This window comes from Cottoperca gobio, chromosome 4 (assembly GCF_900634415.1).
Source record: "Cottoperca gobio chromosome 4, fCotGob3.1, whole genome shotgun sequence".
Classification (NCBI taxonomy): domain Eukaryota; kingdom Metazoa; phylum Chordata; class Actinopteri; order Perciformes; family Bovichtidae; genus Cottoperca; species Cottoperca gobio.
This window is the reverse complement of record NC_041358.1, coordinates 5,920,094-5,945,489: the sequence shown is the minus strand read 5'-3', so window position 1 is coordinate 5,945,489 and position 25,396 is coordinate 5,920,094. Positions and strand designations below refer to the sequence as shown.

Sequence of the window (25,396 nt, the reverse complement as noted above, 5' to 3'; positions counted from 1 at the left end):
TTTAGCTTGAGTCTGGTCTGACTCATAGACAGGGACACTCCTGCTGCACACAACAGTGACCTGAAGCTTCAAAGTCAGCAGAGACAAAGCTCTCGATTTAAAATGCTGCTGGATTTGAATTTGATGAAAGCCAACAGGAGGAGACAGTACTTCACTTTCAGGACGAGTCCTTTGAGACAAGAGAGAGGAGCTGAGGACGGGGAATCTCTGCAACAAGAGATTAAACTCTCCCTGCCATCCTCCTCCTCCTCCTCCTCAGCACAGGAATGAGCTTTCTGCTGCAGGGATTGATTTGCAGCTTTGAAGCGAGCAGGTGTCATACATTGTGCAGCGGTCTCATTAAGACCAGGAGCCTCGCGCGATGTGACCGGTCTAGCCTCTCAGTGTCTGACAGGCTTTAAATTGCAGGCCCTCCTGGACTCTGCTGCCAAGAGGATAATCACACTCGGGTTGATCCTTCTTTTTATCTGCTAAGTTTATCCAGGGTTTATTCACTGGAGTCAAATCTGCTGCTTTTACCTGCTATGGTACAACACAAGGGTGTAACAATGAATGTCATCACAGATTACCAGGAGGGACTATAAAAGTACACGTGGCTTTAGGTGAAAGTGCTCTGACTTTAATCAGCTCTGCGTGTGAAGCAGAGATTGTTAATGTACATTTTTGAAGTGTGAAGTTATTAACTCCTTGTCTCAAACCTCGTTCAGACAGGATTAACATTACAGGAAGAGGTGGGGGGATAAGATAGTCACTGCAGTTCAATTCATCATTCAGGACGTTGTAACTGTGGTGAAATGACAGGATATTATGGTCTGTAATAGAAACGGACATTCAGCAGGACAAAGACAAAAGACTCCGCAGCCACACAGTTGAAGATACTGCAGGAGGTGAATTTGAGTCAATAATCGCACTTCTTCTGAGAGTCATAACTCAGTGAAATGTGAACACACAGACATGAAACACATATTGATATTATTCCGTGTGACTTACACATCCCGAGGATATAATTATCTCTGATGTCCATCCAGAAAAAAACATAAATCCCCTGCAGAACTTAAGTTTTACTTCAGATGATGGCAAACAGGAGCTGCTAATGAGTCTGATGAGATGGTTGTACATGCATGCAAACTGTTCACCTTATGCTGAAATGTACTGTTTTGAATCCAAAATATGTCACTCAGGTGCTTCGTGCATCACAGTTTGGATATAATGCTAGCTGTTAGCATTATTTCCATGGAGTATAACATTAGCTCGCGTACTTGTTATTCTATATTCCACTTGAATAACACGTTAGCTCTCTGGGACTACTTGTTCAATTTACTAACATTACCATTTTGCCAACTACCTTTACGTTCTGAGCCACCTGCAGAGGGCAGCATTTCACCTCTAAACTGGGTCCATACAATCTAAACTGATCAATCATCAAAACCATCAGTTATTAAAAAAGCTAACTATGGTATTGTAACCTGTTTGTAATTTAGATGTAGTAGTTTTAAAGATAAATCATCAGGATGTTACCTGCCTTTAATGAACCCTGCAGCCTTTGTTCTCTGAATAGAACCTGCGCCCTCAGTCTGACACAAGGTGATGGATGAGTGTGTCAGTCAGAACTGAGACTCCACTAAAGACCTGCGTCACTCTGAGTGATGGGCTGTTTGTTGTGTTCAGGCTCATGGGAAGCCCGCATGTCAACATGCGACATAAATCACCTCCACAAAAAGTCATTACATCTGCTACTGAGCTGTGAGCGTCTCACTGGTGCCAAGTCAAGAAGCATTTTTTCATCAGTGCTGCTGTAAAATCTTCATCTGATGATTTAAAAAAAGTCTTCACCTCAAGGTTAATGTTAACAAACCTCCAAATGACTTGTACGCCCCAGCAGCTCCTGTGGTATTTCATCGACACACACGTTGGACACGTCAGTCTTTTAATAGTCATGTGACGTCAGCATCGAGTCCTGTTTCTGTTGCCGTCTGTCACATCCTGACAGCTGTTGTGTTGTTGAGTTTGACAATGATGGAAACGTCTGCTGGGTCACAAACACACACACGGGACCAGAGAGTCGACGCCTTGCTAAACACATTTAATCTAAAAAAAACATTTGTCATACTTGTTGACAAGTTGGGGTCCTGCACGCCCGGCAGCTCTCCAGCTGTTTGGATTGTATAAACAATACATTCGAAAACAACATGACAGACTCAACTGGCCTCCAAGTGAAGTGCAAAACATTTCTCATTGCTTTGGCTTTTATACACGCAGACTTTAAACATTCTTAGACCAAAGAAACCAAAGAAAGATTACAACTGTTCTGTGGGCAACACAAAAATCCTCCGTATACACATACAATACTTGTAGTTGGATCATTTTTATTCTATTAAATAAGTTTGTACCACAGTGCAGAAATACTCTGTTACAAGTAAAGTCCTGCATTTGCATTATTATTATAATATTATGTGTTCATCACTTTAATGCAGCAGCTGGCGATGCTCCTGGGTAGTTTAATGTATAATAATACCTCATCATTTATTAGACTATTTATATTTTGTGTTATTAATCTTAATCATCAAACTACGAAATATGTTGTCAGTGAATATTAAATTGTTTTGCTTTATCAGATACCTTCATTAACAAATATTTCTAACATTATGTTGATTAAAGAAACTGAAGCTGGCATTACATTTCCTTCTAAAAGTATTTCTTTTTGCTAATTAGTTGTAAATAAATGTCATTTTGAGGAGAGAAGTGTGTAATTTCTGAAATCCAGGACTTTTATTTCAGCATGAATATATTTATATATGTATATGTTCATATATGTTCATATTTTTAAGAGCACAGCAGGAATCCTAAAAAACAAGACAAAAAATACAACACAACGAGAGACCGAGCACATCCTAGTTAACAATAACCGCAGTCATAAATGAAATACAATGCCGTTTTTCTTCACATTTGAAATAACACATTAGTAGCCCTGAAAAGGATTCAGCACAAATGTGCTTCTTTAAGCTTGAGCCATTCTTTAGGTCGTGTTCACACTGCAGATGAATGACATCAGTATATTGAGCTCTGATCAGGAGGACTTTGATTCTGCGTTATCGTGCGAGTTGTTCAGGTGGAGGTGACGGTGGTCGTGTGATTACATCGGACAGGGATGACGTGGTTCAGATCTCTTCAGGAAACCCTTTGTATTGGATCTCCCCCAGAGTTCACCAGACTATTTCCTCCTGTCATGATGACCTTGTACTTATTTTCTTCTCCCCGCTGGCTGCTCTGATTGAATGCGGTCGGCGTGTCGGGGGCTGGAGGACACTGCTGCTCTGGCCGTGTTCATCCAGATGACAAAATCTCGTTAAAGTCGTGTCCATGGGCCGCCGCTGAATGATTTATCTCTGGATAAAGGTCGCCACGGCAATGAGCAATGGTACAGAAAAGGTTAACTGTCAACCTGCCGGCCCGGGCCATCCCTCTGCAATAATATTAATAATCCCTGTAGTAAAGAAAAACAAGTGTGTAAAGGAATTTTTTAATTTGTGTTGAAATACTGTGGCTTTTCTGGAAGCTACAGCAACATGCAGCTGAAACTCAGCATCTCACATGTTCAGATCAGACCTGCAGGTTTAATCAGCTCCAGCTAACCAACTACTTTATCCTCAACAATTACAGTGACGCAGGTGTTGGCAATGACATTTTTGCTTCTCAGGCTACCTTACAATGCTAGTACAAATATATATGAAATAAAACATTGCCCAAGTTAAAATCTTATTAGAATCCAAGACATAAAAACTTAAAATAGTGCAGCAGAAGAATAGCTGGTTAACGATGGGATAGGTTAGTGCAATTATTTATATGACATGTTTGGATGTCACACTACTTCCTACAGCTGAATCAAGACATGACAGAGATCAAAAGCCCAGAGAGAGCAGCTGTCTGTTCACCTTCAGTCAGCAGCCATTCAAACCAAGAAACCAAAGACTGTGGTGTTATCTTGGATTCTGACTTCAGCTTTGAAGTCCACATTAGAAATGTCACCAAAGGGTCATTTCATCATCTTAGGTTAGACCACTTCTCTCACAGAAACACTATTGCATGTTTGCATAACCTCTAGGGCAGGGCTATTCAACTTCATTAGCAAGTGGGCCAAATAGGAAAATCCTGAGACACTCATGCTGCGCACCCCCAACAGAACCATAACGCATTCCACAGCGTGAGGCCGTGAATCATTTTTGAACATGCTCAAAAAACGTTTCACGGCCTCAGCGTTCAACAAAGTACACCAGTGTATTGCCGATATTCCGTATACCGGCATATGTTTCCGCCATACGGCGAAGGAATACGCTAGGAATGCTTTATGCATCCGTTGGGCATTCGTTGAATACGTTGGCCATTCGCTCTGATACGTTTTGTATAAGTACGTGATACGCTATCAATAGGCTCTGTACACGTTAGTTTTTAAATCACTGAATGGCCAGGCACCCACTCAGGCTTTTTAGATATGTCTCCAGCAGGTCCCTCAGATCCTCTGCAGCTGGCCTCCTAGTCGTCCCAAGGACCTCACCATGGGGAGTCAGCGTTTAGCCACTGTGGCCCTCGTCTGCCTGAGGATCTGAGGGACTCCACCTCTGTGGACATATTTAAAAGAAACCTTAAGACATATCTTTTTAGCCTGGCTTTTACTTAAGTTGCCTTGTCATTTATTGCCTACATTTTTAAGTCTTAAATCAGTAGTTTTCATACTATTTCTATCACTTGTGCTTATTTATTCTAGAGACTTTTATTTATTGTAGCATTTTATTGTTTATTGTTGTAATTAAAAAAATTCTTATATTATTGTCTATTTCTTTTCTCTATTTTGTCTGTGCTGTTTAATCTGGCTCTGTGAAACAGTGTAGAGGATATGTTCTGATCTCTGTCCTGCTCCTCAGAGGAGGAACCTTTAGATATAATTGACCCCATGATCTGCCCTCTAGACGCGACTTCTCACTTGATTTATTACCTTAGTAAACATTTTCCTGATGAGTTTTTGGTCTCAATCGCTAGTTTCAAGTCTTCTTCAATACAGAAAGATGTTCAATTTGTAATTGATGGTCCCATATACAGTAAAATACATGATAAAGCAGGATATGCTTTAGGGTGTGACCACGTTGTTGTCTGTGTTTTCATCTTACAACTTTAACCCTTTCACAGTGTTTTCAGTTCATGAAAGTTAATTGTAACATTTTGTTCGCCTAAAAATGTCTTTGGCTTTAGTTTGTACTTTGCTCCGCCCTCTTGTGTCCCTCCTGGTCCAAAAAATTAAGATGGCGCCGGCCAAATGTCATACTCAACGTCTTCAAAACGGTAGTCCACAAGTGTGAAGTAACGGTGACTATGTCCACTTCTTATATAGCATCTATGGTCTGGCTCCACTGGTACGGCTCTAAGCACATGCTGTAGTAATGAGGCCTCTCAGCTGAACATTAAAGAGGTTTTAAAGGTAACCAGCTCAGTTGGATGATCGGGTCTGTCTTGCATGACTGAAGTAGGAAGTAACAGTACAATAAATCCTGTTTCCTGTCGACTTCACCTAAACCAAGGACACATTAACAGTAATTGGAAACGGGTCAGTAGCTGGGCAAAGACAACTGGTAATGGAGGAGGGATGGAAATGCTACAAAATGTAGTTGTGTCTGGGTTAATTCAATTAAAGGGGAATTGCACTGATTTTACACATGAAGGGCTGCTTACTCGTCACAGTTGGTAAACAACAGCTGCGTAAACAAGTGTGGATTTAGAAAGATGTGGCTGATTAACCAGACTTATAAAAGACACTATCAAGAGGCATTTTGGGAAATGTAGGATCCAGTGTTGTTTTACACATCTCCACCTCTGCTGCTTTCATCTGTCTCACAACAACAACAACAACAACTATATGGAAGTTCAATACTAAATTACTGAAGTACAAATATTAATGTGGATGAGGATGTGGCCCGGAGAAGGGAAGATTGGGGTTCCTTACTGGAGCTGCTGTCCCCGCGACCCGACCCCGGATAAGCGGTAGACGATGGATGGATGGACAAATATTAATCAAAGTAAAATGTTTGTATGAGTTTTAAACATTAAAAAAAAGCTAAATATTTAAAGAGAGTAAAACCCACACAAAATGGAAACAATAGAAATTCCTAATTATTAATTATAATAATACAAACAAGAGATGGAAAACGTAAAACACAAATAACAGCAACAAAAGAAATGATATGTAAAGTTTCTACATCATAAACCACTAAAACCTACATAACTCAGGAGGTAAGCCTTCATACGTAAGTCTCTGTTTATTATTTATTCATTTTTGTAATCAGATTTATTGTGGAAGTGCATCTTGCTGCAACTTGTCATGCTACAACTGAACTAAATAATGCGTTGCCTTTAAAACAACAATTATAACCTTTTTCTTTTCTTTTTACGCAGGAACAACACCATAACATTTAAAACCCCAATAATTGAACTATACAATATTTAGGGGACATGTTTATGTCTATATGTCCATTTATTTATCTAATGAATAAAGTCAATAATTCCTTCTTAGCTGTGAAGTGGTTTCTCTTTGTAGAGCGACTACAATCCACATTCCTTGTGTGCAAAAAATAATAATTTAAATGCATTCATCAAAAATTCAACACACACTTTGCAAAGTGAAAGCAGAGCGGGACTTTAAAACAGTGAACACTGCTTCTCTTGGTGAACTCGTATTGTCTTCCTTCATCATTAATTGACTGTGTTTTATAATAGATGTGAAATTGAGGAAATCATCATTTAGAGAGACTGGAGCATCTTTTCAAAGCACAAGAGATAATTATAATATTTGTGGTGCCTTTTGATAGGAGAACAGATGATGATAATTGTCTTTGATGAAGTTCAATTCATAATGTTAGCCATAATCTTCTCCCTGATCAGACGGCAGATAAAGAACAATATGTCAGTGATGTGGAGACACTTCATCTGATTTAAGTGCTCAGAAACATTTCAACTCAACAAATGTATCATCATTGCCCCTTCTTGTATTTCTTTTATTAAGAACCGTGTTAAGCTCTCAGCCTCCTCTGACGATGAACGAAAGGAAATGAAGTGTTTGGTTATTCTGTTGATCAGCATGTTCATCGTAAATGTCGACGAGTCATTGTTTGTCATCAGGCGTTAAAGTGCTAACATTTCTCTTTAATATTCAGTGACATTGAATGTAAAAGATGATAGATTACAATATCTTAGCATTTAATGGGCATGAAATAATTGTACCAATTGAACGCTGTAACTATTTAACTTATAATGAGTTCCAAATTCTTATAAGTCCCAAGATCTTTTGAGGAAACTTCCGGGAAAGTAATAGAGGATTAATAATCCCTGAGTTTTAAATCGTGTACATAATAAAATATTGATTAATGAAGCTGTATATTTGGTTTATGATGCACATTGCCAAAATGGTTTACACTGTTATTACAGGCTGCAGTACTTAAATGTAAATGTAAAAAAAAGGTGCAAAAAAAGTAATTTGGTTAACTTCTGAAGGAAGACAAAGAAAAGAGCGCCACTTAAAGAAGCTCAAGCTGCATCAGATGTCCCGCCCTCACTGTTTGATTGACAGGTGATCTCTGTGAAGTGGAGTCTAGAAGCCCTAATGATGAAGTCTAAATAAGACTCAAAACCTTCATCTCGGTCCTCTCTGATATTAATCCTGGAGCTCCACAGATGGCTCCATTTAGTGGCAAAGCCTCAAATCAAAGGATCCGGCTTCATACGGCTTCACCGCGGCACGTTTGAAGTGTCCCGATGGTGGACTCGCACCATATGTCTCCATGTAACAGATGTCCTCTGTGCCAGGTATCATCTCCCTCACCGCCCCCTCCGTCATGTCCGTCGGCACACTCCGGGGATGCGTTGTTAGTTTTCTGCTCCATTACCCAGGAGGCTTGTTGTTGTTATTGTTGTTGTTATGCTGATTTGATAAATATTATTTCTCCCTCAGCCGAGCACGGTGGAGCTGCTGTTTGACTGGGCAGTGTGAGTTTAGATTACAGTGATGTTCCCATCAGGAGCTTTTAGTGAGTCAGCAGCTGCTGGAGCTGGAGAGGAAGTCTAATCAGCATTTATCTTTTTCTGGTCAGTCACTCCACATCACGGCTCAGGCTTCATGAATTCTGACAGATGAAATTGCTCAGCAGACTCAACAGATGATGATATAAAGGTCAGACTCTCATATTAGCCCAGTAACGGTCCGACCCAACAGACATGAGTTGTGGACAAACATGAGCGTCCGGCGTTGCTGGTTTTATCCCGTGTAGTGAGTCACAGTGGACGACAATGGACATGTGGGACGCCTCACAACGCCCTGAATGAGCTCTCATGTCTTTAATATCTTTTTTCCACACAGTCTTCCTACCAGAAAAAGCCAAGGTCTGAAGAAGAAGACATACTTTATCAATCCCTCAAGGGGATTCCGTCTGTTGTTTTACACATTACAAACATAGGCCTGAAATACACAAACAGGACATGTAGTAATGAAGAGTTGTCCGAGCGAGGGGGTTGCCATGGCGCCCCTCGCAGTTGGGGGTTTGTGCCATACTCAAGGGAACCTTGGCAGTGCCCAGGGGGAAAACTGGCACCTCTCCAGCTACCAGTTTGTGCGGGGACTCGATCCGGCGACCTACTTTGTTATTGAAAACTGTTTTAACAGACGTATAGATCTCCCTCACATTCACAATGCCTGATGTGTGCATGTAATGCACGACTCATATTGTATCTATTTTGGCACATATTTTAGCACCATGGAGAGAGAGTGGGGGTCTAATTATCATCAGTCATTTGTTTAAACCATACCTTTCAACATTAGAATTTCAAAATAAGGGAATTTTTTTGCCAGACTCCTCCCATATCTTAACAGCTCTCAGCCGCCAATGTGAACGTAAACACATAAGGGACGGGTATATACATTCAGGAAATACATGTTTATTTAAAGTATGTATTACTTGTACAGACATGTTTATAAGATTTATGTATTTTATTTATTTATCATCAATTTATTTGATGATGGATGAGTTGTGTGGCTTTTGTTTTCCCCAACGAGTACTTCTTTGCGATGTCAGAGTCGCGACACTGCGACTGAAATCATCGCAGAAGCTGAATGCTACATTATTTTTGGCGCAAAGCATCGACATCTTTCCCTCAGCTTTGGTCACTTGGTCTGCCGCCGACACAGTTATTGTCACACATGAAGTCATTGACAGTGTATGTTTTTGTGCCTCTTGGCGTGCTTGTGCTTGGACGATTTTTCTTGCTGGCGAACATCGCTTATTCCGCCGTGTGCGATGCTAACATCTGAATGGCACACTTTACAAAAAGCACGAGTTTGCCCGACTCTGCTTTTAATAAATAAGGGAAGGTCTCCTCTCATTGGTACTTACATAAAGTTTTAACTTGTTTGGTAGATACAACTGCGTCTCCATCTATCTCCCGTTCACTGTGACTCTCATCCATATGTTTTCGTCTTCTTCTGTTATTGTTCCTGTTTTCTTCTTCTGTGTTTACTCGCGGATAATGTTTTTCAGCTAAAGTTAAACATAATACTTCCACCTGCTCTACCGGAGGCCACTTTACACTTTTTTTAATTAGGCCTATTTTTCTTTTATAATTACGGGAAAATATTTAAACGGGAGAAAAACGGGATAGAAGTAAAAATACGGGATAATCCCGGGAAAAACGGGAGGGTTGACAGGTATGGTTTAAACTTTAGAGAAAATAAATAAATACATGCTTATTTCCAGTAGGTAACCAAGTGTTAGCAAGTGTTGAAAACACAGCAAAACAAAAGGCAAATTTGACACAAAATATGCATATTTATCATAGTTTCTAAGTACTACGCCTGACAACACGGGCTTTCAGTCTTTATAACACCTAATAATCACAGACATCGTTTGTACAGGCTGTCGAAAACCATGGCGGAACGACCAAGTTTGCTCACTGACATTCACATAATCTGGACCTATCACACGTTACACATTACTAATACGCCACAAACACTCAAAAAGTGCAATATTAATAGGTTTATTTAAAAATAAAAAAAGCTGACATACCTTGCCATATGCAGTTGACGCCTTTGTACATTACCCACAATGCAACTGGACATAACTTATGTTTGAGACTGGTGTGTGCTGACTCAAGGGACATCACTTGAGGACATTTTTTAGACTTCACACAGCTCCCTCTGGAGACACTAAAGCAGGGGTGTCAAACATACGGCCCGCGGGATGATTTTGCAAAGTGTAAAGATTACAGAGAAGACATTAACTGCAATGTTTCAATGAAAGTAACTGTTATTTCAAATGTGTCCACTGGGGGTCGCACACAACACTGTCAAGCAAGCAAACTGTTGATGCTGGAGCTGCCGGTGAAGAACTTCTGGAGCTGGCGGGTTCTGTCAACATTACACTCTGTCACAGTCATTACACAACATGTCTTTGTCAAAAAAGGAGAAAAGTGAAACGTGTAGAGTTTTCCAAGACAAATGGACCGTTTCCTATTTATTCACAGAGGGGAGTGGGAAAGCTGTGTGCTCGGTGTGTTCACAGCAGGTTTCAGGGCTCAAAGAATCTAATATTCGGCGCCACTATGAGACTCATCATGGTGAAAAATACAACAGCTTGCAAGGACAACTGAGAAGAGAGAAGATAAATGAATTGTTAGCGGGTCTGAAGAAGCAGCAGTCTGTTGTTACCCGTAGCCGAGATATCAGCGATGCAGCAGTGAAAGCTAGCTACCTTTATTGCTAGTGAAATAGCATTAGCATCAAAGCCAGACTGTGAGGGTGAGTTCGTGAAAGCATGCATGCTGAAGGCTGCAGGACTCGTGTGCCCTGAGAAGCGACAGGCTTTTGCCAACATTAGCCTGACGAGAAACACTGACAGATAGGATTTCAGATCTTGCAGGCAGAGTTAAACAGCCAGATGAAGCACAAAGTCAAGTCATTTGTTACATGTTCGGTTACAATTGATGAGAGCACAGACATTTCGGATGTTGCTCAACCTGGCCATATTCATTCGTGGTATTGATGAGACTTTGACCGTCACCGAGGAGTTCCTTGAGTTGGTGCTATGACGGACACCACAACAGCAAATTACATTTTCAACGCTCTCGTTGGCGCGCTGCACCGGGTCGGAGTGGACTGGGCCCGTGCTGTTAGCGTGGCTACAGATGGCGCGCCATCAATGATCGGGGAAAAAGCAGGTGTTGTGACAATTCAGAGAGAAAGTACAGGCTGCAAATGGAGGACATGGTTTTTGGACATTTCACTGTATTTTGCACCAGGAAGCAGTTGTGTTGCAAGTCGTTAAAAATGGATGACGTCATGGCAGTGGTTGTCCGAACCGAGCCAGAGGTCTGAATCACCGTCAGCTTGACAGCCTCCTCAGTGATGAAGACGTTACCTGTAGCCTGCCATACTACACTTATTGCAAATGCTGCTTCAGACACGTTTGCACCAAGAACAATATATTTCTGTGAAAATGAATACTTACTTGGGAAATATTTTAAGACATTGAACATTGTGACATATAATGTCAGTCAGCAGCTTCAGTACAAAGAGACACAACTTTGTGTATTTTTTATGTATACATTTACAAGGCAGGCGGATAACTTAACCTTCTTCCTTAATAGTTGCCACTTTAGTTTGTGTGGTGTGGTGTCGGTTCAGGTGATCAGGATTACTACACTGATGTGGAAATGAATGTACATTTAAAAATAATTTCTATCGCCTGACGAGTTGTTTTGATCATAAAGTAAAATATTATATTGCTCAGTTCCAGATCCCTGTGACTAAATGTGTTGTGCCTTTTGTAGACACACTGTGATGTGTATCATGTACATGTGTAAATGATAAACTGAGGCATAATATTGTTGAATTCGCACTTATTTTTCTTAAGAATTTTCAGGTTGTTCATAATGTTTTGTAAAAATATAGTTAATTAAATGTGAATATTTTCAGAATGTACTTGTACTTTTTTGTACTAAAACAAAGGGGAACATTTGGAGTTGTGGTTATTTACAGGTTATTATGATATGATTTTACTGGTCCGGCCCACTTGAGATCAAATTGGGCTGCATGTGGCCCCTGAACTAAAATGAGTTTGACACCTCTGCACTAAAGGCTTTATACTACGTTTGTGTCTCCTGTGTCTCCTGTGTCAGTAGCTGTGCTGCAGTTGTGGTATTGCAGCTGAAAGTGTGTCTGCAGTGCAGTGCTGCTGCAGGCTGCAGCTCCTCTGAAGCTCTGTGACTGATGATCCCCTCTCACAGGGACTCTGAAGATAATGAAACACCGATCTGACGTGTTCATATTGAGAAGCTTGTGTGTGTGTTTGTGTTTGGGCTCAGGTGGTGAAGCTCTACATTAATAATAAACTCCATCAGAGATAGAAATGTGTTTTGGTTTTTGTTGCTTCTTTTCTGTTTTGAGGCCAAAGCTAAACTGATGACTCGCTGGTCTCTCTCTGTCTCTCTGTCTGTCTCTCTCTATCTCTCTGTGTCTGTCTCTCTATCTCTGTCTCTCTCTCTCTCTCTCTGTGTCTGTCTCTCTATCTCTGTCTCTCTCTCTCTCTGTGTCTGTCTCTCTCTCTGTCTCTGTCTCTCTCGCTCTCTCTGTCTCTCTCTCTGTCTCTGTCTCTCTCGCTCTCTCTGTTTCTGTCTCTGTCTGTCTCTCTCTGTGTCTCTCTCTCTGTCTCTGTCTGTCTTCTCTGTCTGTCTCTCTGTCTCTCTCTCTCTGTGTCTGTCTCTCTCTCTCTGTGTCTGTCTCTCGCTCTCTCTGTTTCTCTCTGTCTCTCTCGCTCTCTCTGTTTCTCTCTGTCTGTCTCTGTCTGTCTCTCGCTCTCTCTCCTCTGTTATCTATGTCTCTGCTGTCTCTGCTCTGTCTCTCTCTTCTCTCTCTCTCTGTGTCCCCTCTATCTCTATGTCTCTCTCTGTCTGTCTGTCTCTGTCTCTCTCTCCTCTGTGTCTCTCTCTGTCTCTCTCTCTGTCTCTGTAGAAATGAGGATGCTATAAACCAGATGGCCGTCCCCCCATTCTCAACTCCCCCTCCTCCCCCTGTCGTCAGCCCAGTCGCCAGCCCTGTCAGCCCCGAGGTAACAACACACACACACACACACACACACACACACACACACACACATCCCTTTCCACATACTAAAAGACAAAATGTACTGATCTCCAGGTGTGATAAACACCCAAAACTCAGATACTAATGGTACAGGTATCTAAATATTTTCAATGATACACTTCCTCAGTCCACAGTAATAATATAAATATTATATACCTAATATTTTAGCATTTGTCTTATGTCTGTATGTTACACAGGTAAAGAGCGGGAGTTAGAAAGTGGTTAGCCTAGCTTAGCATATAGACTGGGAGTAGGGAGAAATAGCTAGCCTGGCTGTTCAATAGTACACAAACACCTCCAACGCTCTCTGATTAATATGTTGTTTTGAGAATTAGAATCTGGTTTATTGCCACATACAAGGAATTTGCTTTGTTGTATTGGTGCATATTATAAACATAGTAAGAGATGTTCTCTTCTGCTTCTGTGTCAGTCTGTCTGTCCAGCTCCTCTCGCTGTCTCCGCTCCCACAGACGGACCCAGCCCCCCCAACAGCCTGACGCTCCACCCGACATCGGACACACCGGTCAGTCTACATCCTCACCTGCATTTTATATTTCTTTTACTGTTTTTGACTGTTGTCTCTTTATTTTATTTGTTTTCTTGAGACTTCCTATGTGCACCAGTGAAGCCGCTTGTAGTTCTGGGTTTGAAAGCGGAAATAAAGTGTGAGTGATTCCTGCATGACAGAAGGAGAGGTGGTGAAGTGAAAACTAGTCTTTAATGTTCCGGTAGCCTTCCGGCTGACATACAGCTCACAAAGCGTTCACACACGAACGTCTCTCCGACGGCTCTGCGGCTCCTCCTCTATCTTCTCGACCCAGCCTACTGCAAGAGACAGAACCAGAACCCCACCATGCTTATATCAGGTCACTTATTACCTGGTTCTGGTCAGCTGACTGACACGCCCACCAGCAGCCGGCACCACAACTACGCCCCACTGCCACATAGAGTGATCCACTTACTTACTGCTGGTTGAAGTTGACCCTTTACTCCTCTGTGTGTAGGGGCCACTGGTGGAGGAAGTATTCAGATCTGTTACTTCAGTAAAGGTACTTATACCACACTGTGGAAATACTCTCTTAAAGTAAAGGTCCTGCATTGACTGTTATACTATTATATTATATCATTAAGTTATTATTATTACTCGTGCATTATTTAACTAATCATTTCAGCTGTACTTGTATAAACGTTTAGTTTAATTTATAACAAAACATCATATTTTATAAACTCTTCATTGCACCACTGGTAGGGTTTTATACAGGTGTAACTAGAGAGGGCAGTATTCTCAGCCCACATTACAGGCATTTAAAGAGTATAAACTGATCCATGGTCTGTTGATTAGAACGAGAGGAGTGATGAAGCCCAACAGAACAACAGGAACAGAAGCAGCAGCAGCGCCCCCAAGAGTCTGAGAGAGAGCGACACCTCCAACAAGGTAAGTGTCCTCACAGACCTCGTTTATACAGTCACACTGTGGAACAAGTACTAAGAACTTTTACTAAAGTCAAAGTAGAAATACCACAATTGGTAACACGTAGAAATCCTGTGTTCAAAATCTTATTTAAATAAACATTCAAAAATATTATTAAGAAAATGAACTTAAAGTGTCAAAGTTAAAGTACTCACTATGCAGCCAGCGTTATTATTATTATTATTATTATTATTATTATTATTATTATTATTGATGCAGTAACATATAAGATGCATATAATTTACTGTATAACAATTAAGTGTAATTGTAATCTGCAAAGTAACAGTGCAGTAGAAAGTATGAAGTATGAAGTAATAGAACATGGAAACATTCTCAAATAAAGTACAAGTACCTTAAAATTCTAGTTAGGTACAGTACTTGAGTAAATGTATTGTGTCTGTCTGTGTGTGTGTGTGTGTGTGTGTGTGTCTGTGTGTGTGTCTGTGTGTCCTGCAGAGTCTGAAAGTTGCAGAGTCTCCAGAAATTGAGCTTCAGGCTCAAAAGGCGTTGCTGGAGCAGCAGGTAACAGCAGAGTAATAACGGCATTTATTACATTAGTAGACGAATAATCCTCAGGATGATGGTTTCACCAGAGGTTCTGTATTTCTGTCTGGTTTTATTAAAGCCCTAAAACCAACATGCATGTGTACAAGACAGAGAAGCAACAGTGTTAGAAGAAGTACACTTTGACTTATTTAGAGTTTTCTATTCTTACCTTTTTCTACACTATATTGGTTTTATACTCCAAATTGTTTTATGTTGTCTGTTAAACATGATGATTTATGACTTTTTATTTTGCTGTCTTTGTGAAGCGCTTTCTAACTTGGACTTCGAAATGTTGAAAATGTGGTTAAAGTTTGAGCTGCATTTGTGTTGATACTTGAAATAGAACAACATCAATAAATACTTCATCCTCCATCTCTCTTTGCTGCTGTTCAGTCTCTCCCACTTTATTGTGTTCCCTATTTCTCCAGAGTGGAAGTTTTTGGAATAATAGTGTAAACAATTCAAATAGCTGTCTTTTCACATTTCATATCAATAAGATAATTTCATATTTGTACTAATAATATTCAATCTTAGCTTCAGTTTGTATACTTCTGTTCTCTGTGGAGACTGATCTGTCTGCTTCTTCACCAAGCTAATCGTGTGTGTGTGTGTGCGTGTGTGTGTATGTGTGTGTGTGTGTATGTGTGTGTGTGTGTATGTGTGTGTGTGTGTGTGTGTGTGTGTGTGTGTCCAGTCCTGCAAGTCTTCCAGCAGCTCCTGTAAACAGACCACAGCAACGCCTCCTCTGATCAGCCCCGACCAGCAGACCACCAGCAGGGGTACACACACTTTTACTTCTATACTTGTGAGGTTCCTCCCTCTAAAGTCTCAGTTTGATTGACTTCTGACACCACCATTATCTCTGATTTCCAGTTTGCATAAAACAGTCATGTCTGTGGATAACTTGTGTACTGACTGCACAATCAGTACACCATAAAGATGTACTGCGTATATATATAACCATATGTATAGTTAATATGTAGTGTGGGTTAGGGACACAGGACAGACAACTACTGTTACAAGAAGAGCTCTTACTTGTTACGGAATATTTCTACTTTGTGGTATTACTACTTTTACTGAAGTCAAATATCTAAAAGCTTCTTTGATGAAGCTCAGCAAGAGGACTGTCGTGCTGTTTTCTATGGAAACAAACGTCTCCAGCCTTCTAAACTAAGTGACGTTACATTAGCAGCAGATATGAGTCGGCTAATTACAGCTCGTTACCGTGACTACCTATTAATGCAAGCAGAAACAACTCCTGGGGAAAATGTTGTTATCTGCACTGTGCAGTCCGACTCAATAACATGTGAAGAGGCTTCACTTTATGGACCCGCTCACTTTTATTTGTCTGTTTTGCAGCAGTAACATAAGCTGATATCCACAGGGGAACTTCTAATGATGTTACTGAGGCTACAAAAGTCCCTTCATTTACAAAAACAACCAAAAACAGAGCCGCCTGTAGTATATTTATATACTACATAATACTTATATATATAAGTATATTTCCCTTCGTAACGTACAGATGAAAACATTGTGCCTCGACAGTGAAAAACAGGACAATATGGTAGAAAATCCTACTTTTAAAAGAGAGGGAGAAACTAATCTTCCTCCTCCTCCTCCTCAGACCCATCATGCTGTGCGGTGGTTCCTGGTCAGGAGATGCTATTGGAGATCTGTAAAGGTCGTTCAGGACTCGGACTCAGTATAGTGGGAGGAAGAGACACACAGCTGGTAACACACACACACACACACACACACACACACACACACACACACATCTGTGGTGTTTACTTTATTCACTTTAAAAAACAAATGTAATTGTTTAGTTTTAGTTTAGTTTTGAGAATGACACAAGTATTGGTTTTCACAAAGTTTGCTGCTTCAGTGTTTTTAGATCTTTTTGTCAGATGTTACTTTGGTATACTGAAGTATAATTACAAGCATTTCACACGTGTCAAAGGCTTTTATTGACAATCACATTAAGTTTATGCAAAGAGTCAACTGTTGTTGGAGGGTCGGGAGAAGCTGCTCTTGGAGAATGTTTTGCTACCATTCTTTATTCATGGCTGTGTTCTTAGGAACAATTGTCAGTGAGCCCACTCCCTTGGCTGAGAAGCAACCCCACACATGGTCTCAGGCTGCTTTACTGTTGGCATGACACAGGACTGATGGCAGCGCTCACCTTTTCTTCTCCGGACAAGCTTTTTTCCGGATGCCCCAAATAATCGGAAAGGGGATTCATCAGAGAAAATGACTTTCCCCCATCCCTGAACCTTGTGCAGAATATCCGTCTGTCCCTGATGTGTCTCCGGGAGAGAAGAGGCTTCTTTGCTGCCCTTTTTGACGCCAGGCCATCCTCCAAAAGTCTTCGCCTCACTGTGCATGCAGATGCACTCACACCTGTCTGCTGCCATTCCTGAGCAAGCTCTGCCCTGGTGGTGCCCGATCCCACAGCTGAATCCACTTTAGGAGACGGTGCTGGCGCTTGCTGGACTTTCTTGGGTGCCCTGAAGCCTTCTTCACAACAATTGTAAATGGGGGGTTTATTTTGGGATTAAGTTCATTTTCATGGCAAAGAGGGACTTTGCAATTAATTGCATTTCATCTGATCACTCTTCATAACATTCTGGAGTATATGCAGTGGTCATCATAAAAACTGGGGCAGCAGACTTTGTGAAAATAAAGATTCTCAAAACCTTTGGCCACAGCTGTATACAATAACCAGACGTTCACCACACACCGTCTCTGTGATTGTGTCCTGTTTAAGTTCGATATCAATTTTAAAAATGTGAAATTCACATGTTTATTAAAAACAACAGGACTTCAGTTACATGAGAGATCATATATCTTCAATTATACTTAAACATGTTGCTCTCTCTCATTGTTCCTGTCCGTCTCTCCACCAGGACGCCATAGTGATCCATGAGGTTTATGAAGAAGGAGCTGCAGCCAGAGACGGACGACTGTGGGCAGGGGACCAGATACTCGAGGTACTCACACAGTACTGCTAGTACTGCTAATACTCAGTGTCGTCTGTTTTGAATGTGTGGTGTTGTTTTGTCTTCATGTCCTGTTTTGGTTTCTTAATACTGTTACTAATACTACAACTTCTACCTTTATTGCTCATACTGCAGTTAAACTACTGCATTAGTCCAATAGTTCATTGCTGCAGATAAAACAAACTGCTGTTGTTACTATTCAATTCATGCTCAATAGTAAATAGGGCTAATTTTGTACAATGACTGGTACTATTTTTAGTACTATAGAAAAGGAAAAGGAGAGTGACGAAAGAAAATTCTGATTTTCTCTCCTGTGTTTATGGCTTAAAACGTGAAAAAGGTTTTGCCAGGATCATTTATCATCATATTCTTTTATTTGTAGTGTTTGTAGTAGTAATATTCATTTCGACCACAAGAGGCTGAAGTGCACCACTTGTTGTTAATAGGACTAAAAGCGACATTTTCAAAGTTATATTTTCGGGCTTTTCATGCCTTTATGATAGAGAAGTGCAGATTGTGAAAGGAGAGAGAGAGAGAGAGAGAGAGAGAGAGAGAGACAGAGAGAGAGAGAAAAACAACATACAGCAAATGCCACAGGTCGGACTCGAACCAGTGGCCGCTGTGGGCAAGGACTAAGCCTTTGTATATGGGACGCCTGTGCTACCGAGACGCCCCTAAAAGCGGCATATTAGCACAGATTGAAATACATTTCTAGCCAAAAGACAGACATGACAGTAATGTTACATTACCTGCGAACACACAATATATTTACCTTCAGAGTGCATGAAGACAGTAAAACTCACCTGGAAGAAAACATGAACGCTTTCAGAACATGAGGTCGCAGTGCACTTCAGCCTCTTGTGGCTGAAATTAGTATTACAACGTTAACATTAACATTACACTTGAAAAAGATCACCTGCACTTTTCCACCTGTTTCACTGATGAATCAAATTTAAGTAAATATATTCTGTAAAACTGGTTTTCACCTGTTCTTAAGTCCTAAACATAGGGGAACAATATTCAGTCTTTAGTCTTGAAAATGGATCAGCAGAATTAATTTTGTCTGGTGCTGCTGATGTTCCTACTGATATTACTGTTAGCACTGCTAGTACTCGTGGTACTCTGCTCATACTGCAGCATAGTGATGGATTATAAAATGATGAAAAAAGAGATTAAATCACTGGCTGATACATGTAAACAATGTCTCCCTCTGCTGGATACATACTGATTTACTTCATTAATACTTCAGTGTACTGTTGAGGCACTTGTACTTTACTTGAGTATTTATATTGTGAAGATATTGTACTTTTTACTGCTCTCTGTGAAATAGAATGAAGATATAAGTTTACATCATCATTTGTATCCTAATTTCTACATTAGAGGAAGGGATGAAAAACTGGCTGCTGCATTCTGTAAAGAGATTTAAAAACCTTTACAGCGGTCCAGATGTGAGGAAAATAACGTATGTTTCTGAAACTCTAAATGGATCAGTTTCTGTTAATATTCATCACTAAATGATTTTATTTTCATGTGCGTCCAGGTGAACGGGGTGGACCTCCGCAGGGCGTCCCACGAGGAGGCCATCACCGCCCTTCGTCAGACGCCGGCGAAGGTTTGTCTGACTATGCTGAGGGACGAGGCTCAGTACAGAGACGAGGAGAACCTGGACGCCTTTAAGGTGGAACTGCAGAAGAGGAGCGGCAGAGGGCTGGGACTCAGCATCGTCGGGAAGAGGTCCGCCTTAAAAGAAAACACACAACCAACACACAAATTCACCTACACAACACTTTGTGTGTGTTACTGCTGTTGTTGGTCTAAATCTAAAAGTGTGTGTGTGTGTGTGTGTGTGTGTGTGTGTGTGTGTTAGGAGTGGGAGCGGTGTGTTTATCTCTGAGGTGGTCAGAGGGGGCGCTGCTGAGCTGGACGGTCGTCTGATGCAGGGAGATCAGATTTTGTCGGTCAACGGAGATGACACAAGACACGCCTCCCAGGAAACTGTCGCTGCCATACTGAAGGTAAAACACACACACACACGCGCGCGGTAGTTGATTCCCTTTACGTCCTCAGTTTGAAAGCTTTTTGTTTTATTTTTATTTCGTTTTTTCTTTTATTTGACTGTTGAAAGTTTAGAGAGAGACAAGAAACAAAGGTCTCTGGTCGGGATCGAACTGTGGACATGATGTTTTATAGTACGCTTCTTGCCACTTCACCACTTAAACCACTCAGGACACCTCAGCTTTGAAAGTTATTGCACACTTGTGTAACGTGCATTATCTAGATTAGGTAGGACGGCCGATTTACTAGCTGATGAAAAATGAGGCCAGCGAAGCCTACAGGAGTCAGTCAGACAATTACATACAAGAATGTTTGAATCCATTTCTGTAACTATATTGTACAATTTTACAAATGTTTTGATGGATGCCCCAACTGCTGAGCACCAGCATTGTTCACATACTCGCCTGTGTGCTTTAGATGTATCTGAAAGATGAAGAAGCAGGTGAGGTGTGTAAGCACCGTTAGTTTCAGACCGTCACATTCTGATTAACTGCACCTGCTGTTCTTTGGCTTAACGGTGAATTTTTGTACACAAATGTGGAACTACAAGTGAAGTGTATAACCTCCATTGTGTGTGTGTGTGTGTGTGTGTGTGTGTGTGTGTGTGTGTGTGTGTGTGTGTGTGTGTGTGTGTGTGTCTGTGTCCTGCAGTGTGCTCGGGGTCTGGTGCTGTTGGAGCTCGGACGACTCAAAGCTGCATCCTGGATCTCCTCCAGACGCAACTCACAAGGAAGCCAGGTGTGTGTGTTATTGTAACAGTTGTAGTTTTAGACGTCGACTTCTTTAAAGAGCTGTTTGACTTGGTTCAGACTTGGTTTGAGGGTCGAGGTTAGAATTTAGTTTAGGTTTGGGGGATGTTTTATGTTAGTGTCCTCACAAGGATGGAAGCACAAATGTGTGTTTTATACCTGTACAGTACAGTAAAAATGTGTGCATTTATTCTCTCTTAAAGTTAAAATATACTTAAAGGTGTTACAAAAGGACATAAGAAAGAATCTGATGATTTGTAAACAGTTAATAACAGAAACAAGAAATATAATCTTTGTCCCAGATGAGTCATGTGAGTGGGAACAGCTCAGGTGTTATGGCTCCGCCCCTCACGCACACCTCAACATGGAGTGACACCGTACCCTCTGACCCCCCGGCGTTGACCTCCACCGGCCCCCTGCCCCTCATCAACAACATGAAGTCCACCAGTGACATCACTTCCTCCTCTAACAGCACAGGTAGAGTCCGGAGTTATTAAGAAACATGAAACATGTTTGAGCTCATAATGAACTGTAATATAAAAACTGTATAAAAATAAAAATATAATATAAAAAACTTCAAATTGACCAAGTAACATAAAAGCCATTAAAGCCTTAATTTAAGGATTCTAATATATTAAGGTGGTTCAATGGGCTTTCTGCATGTTTAGGGGGAACTATTAACTATTAATGTATTTTAATGGGATTTTAAGTGTAATATTGGATTCTAATGGATTCTAATAGGGGTCTAAATGGGTTTTCTGAATGTTTACATGGATTAGATCAAACTTTACCAAAGCATTGAAGCCATGTAATAACTTTCCAAACGATTAAAAACGAAAATGTTCAAAGAGCCAACCACGGACTATAATGTGATGTGATGATATATGTTGTGATATTAATAGACATACACACAGGTTAAATGTTGCTCATTGTTATTTCTTTCTCTTTGTGTGTTTGTGTAGTGGTCGATGCTGGCATCCGTACAGTGGAGATCACAAGGGTAAATTAAAAATGATCACACAAAGTAGATGTATACTGTACACAAACTACACACAAATAACAAATTAATTAAGAAAGAAAAAGTATAAAAATACTTCATGTACTTTGACAGTGAAAGGCATTTCCCAAGTTCAGCCTGGAATAAGATTTATGTTCTTTGAGCATTTTAGTTGCCTTTTGAAAAGTACATTTCTTGACTATGGTGGCCAGAAACCTGAGAGAAGGACTCATGATCTTGGGACATGTACTGACAACGTTATGCAAACACTTCTTTTTCTGGATAGTTAGTGATTGGTACCAACATATCATATAAAAAGTGATAAAAAAGCACATTTTAAAAATAAAAGCAGTTGTAGAATGCCAACATGATGTTTGGACTGACCCCAAATGAGTTCAGCCTCATCAGCTGGTGTACACTGTTTTCTGTGACACTAGAGCAGTGATTTTCAACCACTCTGTGTGGTTATTAAAAATATGTACAAATACTATGGAGGCACCATGTTTACCAACATGCCTACCTATTAAAATTATGTTTGTGATAAAGTATGATGAAAACATTTATAGTGCCAATTAGGGCTGTGCTGTAGTCATCAAAGACATTTCTGGTTGACTGAAATTTGACCTACTCTTCAATGATGATGGGGTAAAAGAATCTGCACGTTATCTGTAGATGAATTATATCGGGCACAGTGCACTCTACCTGGTAGTCTAATTTAAATATAAATAAGCATTAAAAGCTATTTGCAGCATAATACATTATTTTTAAGAAAATTATGTTCTACTCAAATGATGACAACAAACCCAAAACCTGCTATATTCAAATGATATCTGAAAATAAAACGACCCGTTGAAGCTGCCGCAACAAAACCATTGGGCTAATTATTGCACTAAACATGTTGAAATATGTAAATTCTGATATATTCACACTCAAAACCTATCAAGTAGTGATACGGCAATCAGGGTTTTTAATGCTCACACCGCCCGACCCATTATGAGAGCCAATGTTGTGGGTCACAGAATATGATTATGGTGTAACACGGGCTGTTCCTGAGGAAGCTGAACTCATTGGGGGAGAATTAGGAGGTGCAAGTATTTACTATTAGGTCTCCATTTCCTCCCTCTCTCCCCCCTCAGAGTGTCAGTGACTCCCTTGGGGTGAGCATAGCGGGGGGGAAGGGCAGCCCGCTGGGTGACATACCCATCTTCATCGCTATGATTCAGGCCAACGGTGTCGCTGCCAAAACGCACCGACTCAAGGTAGATTGCGAGACGTTTGGTTGTGTTTAGTATTTTTAATTTTGTGTCATACCAATATATTGGTCCATTCATCATGGGATTACATGACACACAATAATATCACATATAAAATAAGAACGTACGTATGTCTGTGTGTTCAGGTGGGCGACAGGATCGTCAGTATTAACAGTCAGTCTGTGGACGGCCTGTCACACAGCGAGGTCGTCACCATGCTGAAGAACAGCTACGGAAACATCAGCCTGAAGGTAACACTGCCGGTGTTACACCCAAGGTGCAACCTTCGGGTCTGAAAAATTAAGCCAATGCAGAAGTGCTTTAAACCTGCGTTCTCTCTAATGACCAGCAGAGGGCGACTTCACTGGTTGCCAACAGAAACGTATTGTATAGAAGCGTATTGTATAGAAGTGTATGAGAAAATGACCCTACTTCTCACTTGATTTATTACCTCATTGCATTGTACAATTTAATGATGGTTCCATTCAGAGGAAAATAAACCGTAAGCAGGATATGCTTTAGGACGTGGCTATCTTGTGATTGACAGGTCGTCACCACAGTTGTTCAGTGTTGAGTTGTACTAAAAAACACTCTACGGCAGTGGTTCTCAAAGATGTTCCCTCGCGTAGTGTAGAAGAAAATGTGATGCAGAATCGTCTCGCAATAGCAATGGTGTTTATTCAGTCTGTAGGTCTTCAGAATGGACAGCTGTGTCCATGGGACAAACAGAGAGCTTCCCTGGGCATCCAGAGAGATGCACCCTATTTATTCCCTAATGATGCTACATTGGGATCAACTAATTTGTGTTGAAATCGGCAAGAAGAAGGCTAGTCAACGTTAGCTGCTAGCAGCCGGTGGGCAGCACAGTCCTGCTTGGCGAAATAACTGCTAACATTAATCGAGGTGCCATTGGATACATTTTGATGCTCTCAAGCTCTATTCGGTAAAAATTTGTATTGGGTAAATTGTACCATTATCATGATGTGTTCAAATGTAATAAAAACAGCAGTATAAAATAAATATTAGACGGGGAATTATGACCTGTTCAACTTCCTAACAAAAACCAGCATGCAAACAGTAACAAAGGAGTGTATGTTGAAGTACATGGGATTTATTATTTCGTTGTTTTTTACAGTGGTATTGGGGGGTGGGAAAAAAAGTCTTCCCTTGTTAGGGGGGAGTGACAGAAATAGTTTAAAAACCACTGCTCTAAGGCATTTGCTCTTTATTTTTACAGTAAGCACATTTTTGTTTTAAGCATTGGTTTCGCTTACCAAAATTAGCATCCCAATTAATATTACAATTAACATGAATTACGGATGCACATTGCTAACCAGGCTAGCTAGCTAGTGCTAGTATTAGTTGCTAACAATACTTGCCTCCGCCAGGTGGCCACTTCTGGTTTCAAAAACCATGATAGCGACGGCCAAAATGCCAAACTCAAAGTTTCAAAACGGTTGTCCACAAACAACATTTCTTTTGGAAGTTAAAGGGATTTTATATATGATAAAATACTGTAGGTATTAGTTGTGTTAGTTTGTGGGTAGTATGATGTCACCTGTACTCCTTTTCAAACTCTACTCAAGTACTGTAATATCAGAACTTTGTTTCTTCTTTTTTCCTCTGTCAGTAATCATCTCACGACACCTCAGATTTATCTGGTGACCCTTTGGAGGGGCCCGACCCTTAGGTTGGAAACTAGCTAACTATATATAAACTGGTTTAAACCAGCTCCACTTTAAGCAGCTACAACAGTGACATGCTGCTCTAACATTAATGCATCACATATTAACAATCAGATATCAGTCACAGGAGACAGTTTACTGCTGATACTTTAAGCACATTTAGCTTTCAAGTACTTTTACTTATGTAGAATTTTAAATGCACGACTTACTCGTAATGGACTATTTTACATTCTTGTATTGGTACTTTTACTAAAGTAAAGTAAGTAAGTAAAGTAGAAGTGGAGAGATTTCAGTGGTTACAATGGTAAATAATAATAATAACTATTAATAATGATAATAGTTATTATTCTCACTGCCTGAGAATAGTGTGTGTGTGTGTGTGTGTGTGTGTGTGTGTGTGTGTGTGTGGGCTGCAGCTGAGAGACTCAGATAAGAGAGAATGAGTCTATATTTGGCTGTTTGCCCAAAGG

General features: G+C 40.6%; 1 protein-coding gene across 6 annotated transcripts in view; it reads left to right on the top strand.

The window, feature by feature from the left end:
- Positions 1-25,396, top strand: part of patj (PATJ crumbs cell polarity complex component) — a 129,456-nt gene that overhangs the window by 96,785 nt on the left and 7,275 nt on the right. For 3 of the 6 annotated variants that reach the window (XM_029429256.1, XM_029429254.1, XM_029429255.1), the window contains 15 exons: positions 13,040-13,136; positions 13,602-13,694; positions 14,176-14,220; positions 14,514-14,606; positions 15,099-15,164; positions 15,883-15,967; positions 16,813-16,919; positions 18,095-18,178; positions 19,728-19,921; positions 20,055-20,202; positions 20,894-20,980; positions 21,294-21,468; positions 21,954-21,991; positions 23,125-23,247; positions 23,388-23,492. In XM_029429256.1, the coding sequence (XP_029285116.1) occupies positions 13,040-13,136; positions 13,602-13,694; positions 14,176-14,220; positions 14,514-14,606; positions 15,099-15,164; positions 15,883-15,967; positions 16,813-16,919; positions 18,095-18,178; positions 19,728-19,921; positions 20,055-20,202; positions 20,894-20,980; positions 21,294-21,468; positions 21,954-21,991; positions 23,125-23,247; positions 23,388-23,492 (1,540 nt within the window). The remainder of the gene's footprint in view (positions 1-13,039; positions 13,137-13,601; positions 13,695-14,175; positions 14,221-14,513; positions 14,607-15,098; positions 15,165-15,882; positions 15,968-16,812; positions 16,920-18,094; positions 18,179-19,727; positions 19,922-20,054; positions 20,203-20,893; positions 20,981-21,293; positions 21,469-21,953; positions 21,992-23,124; positions 23,248-23,387; positions 23,493-25,396) is intronic. The other 3 variants (XM_029429258.1, XM_029429259.1, XR_003832118.1) reach the window with 3 other exon arrangements.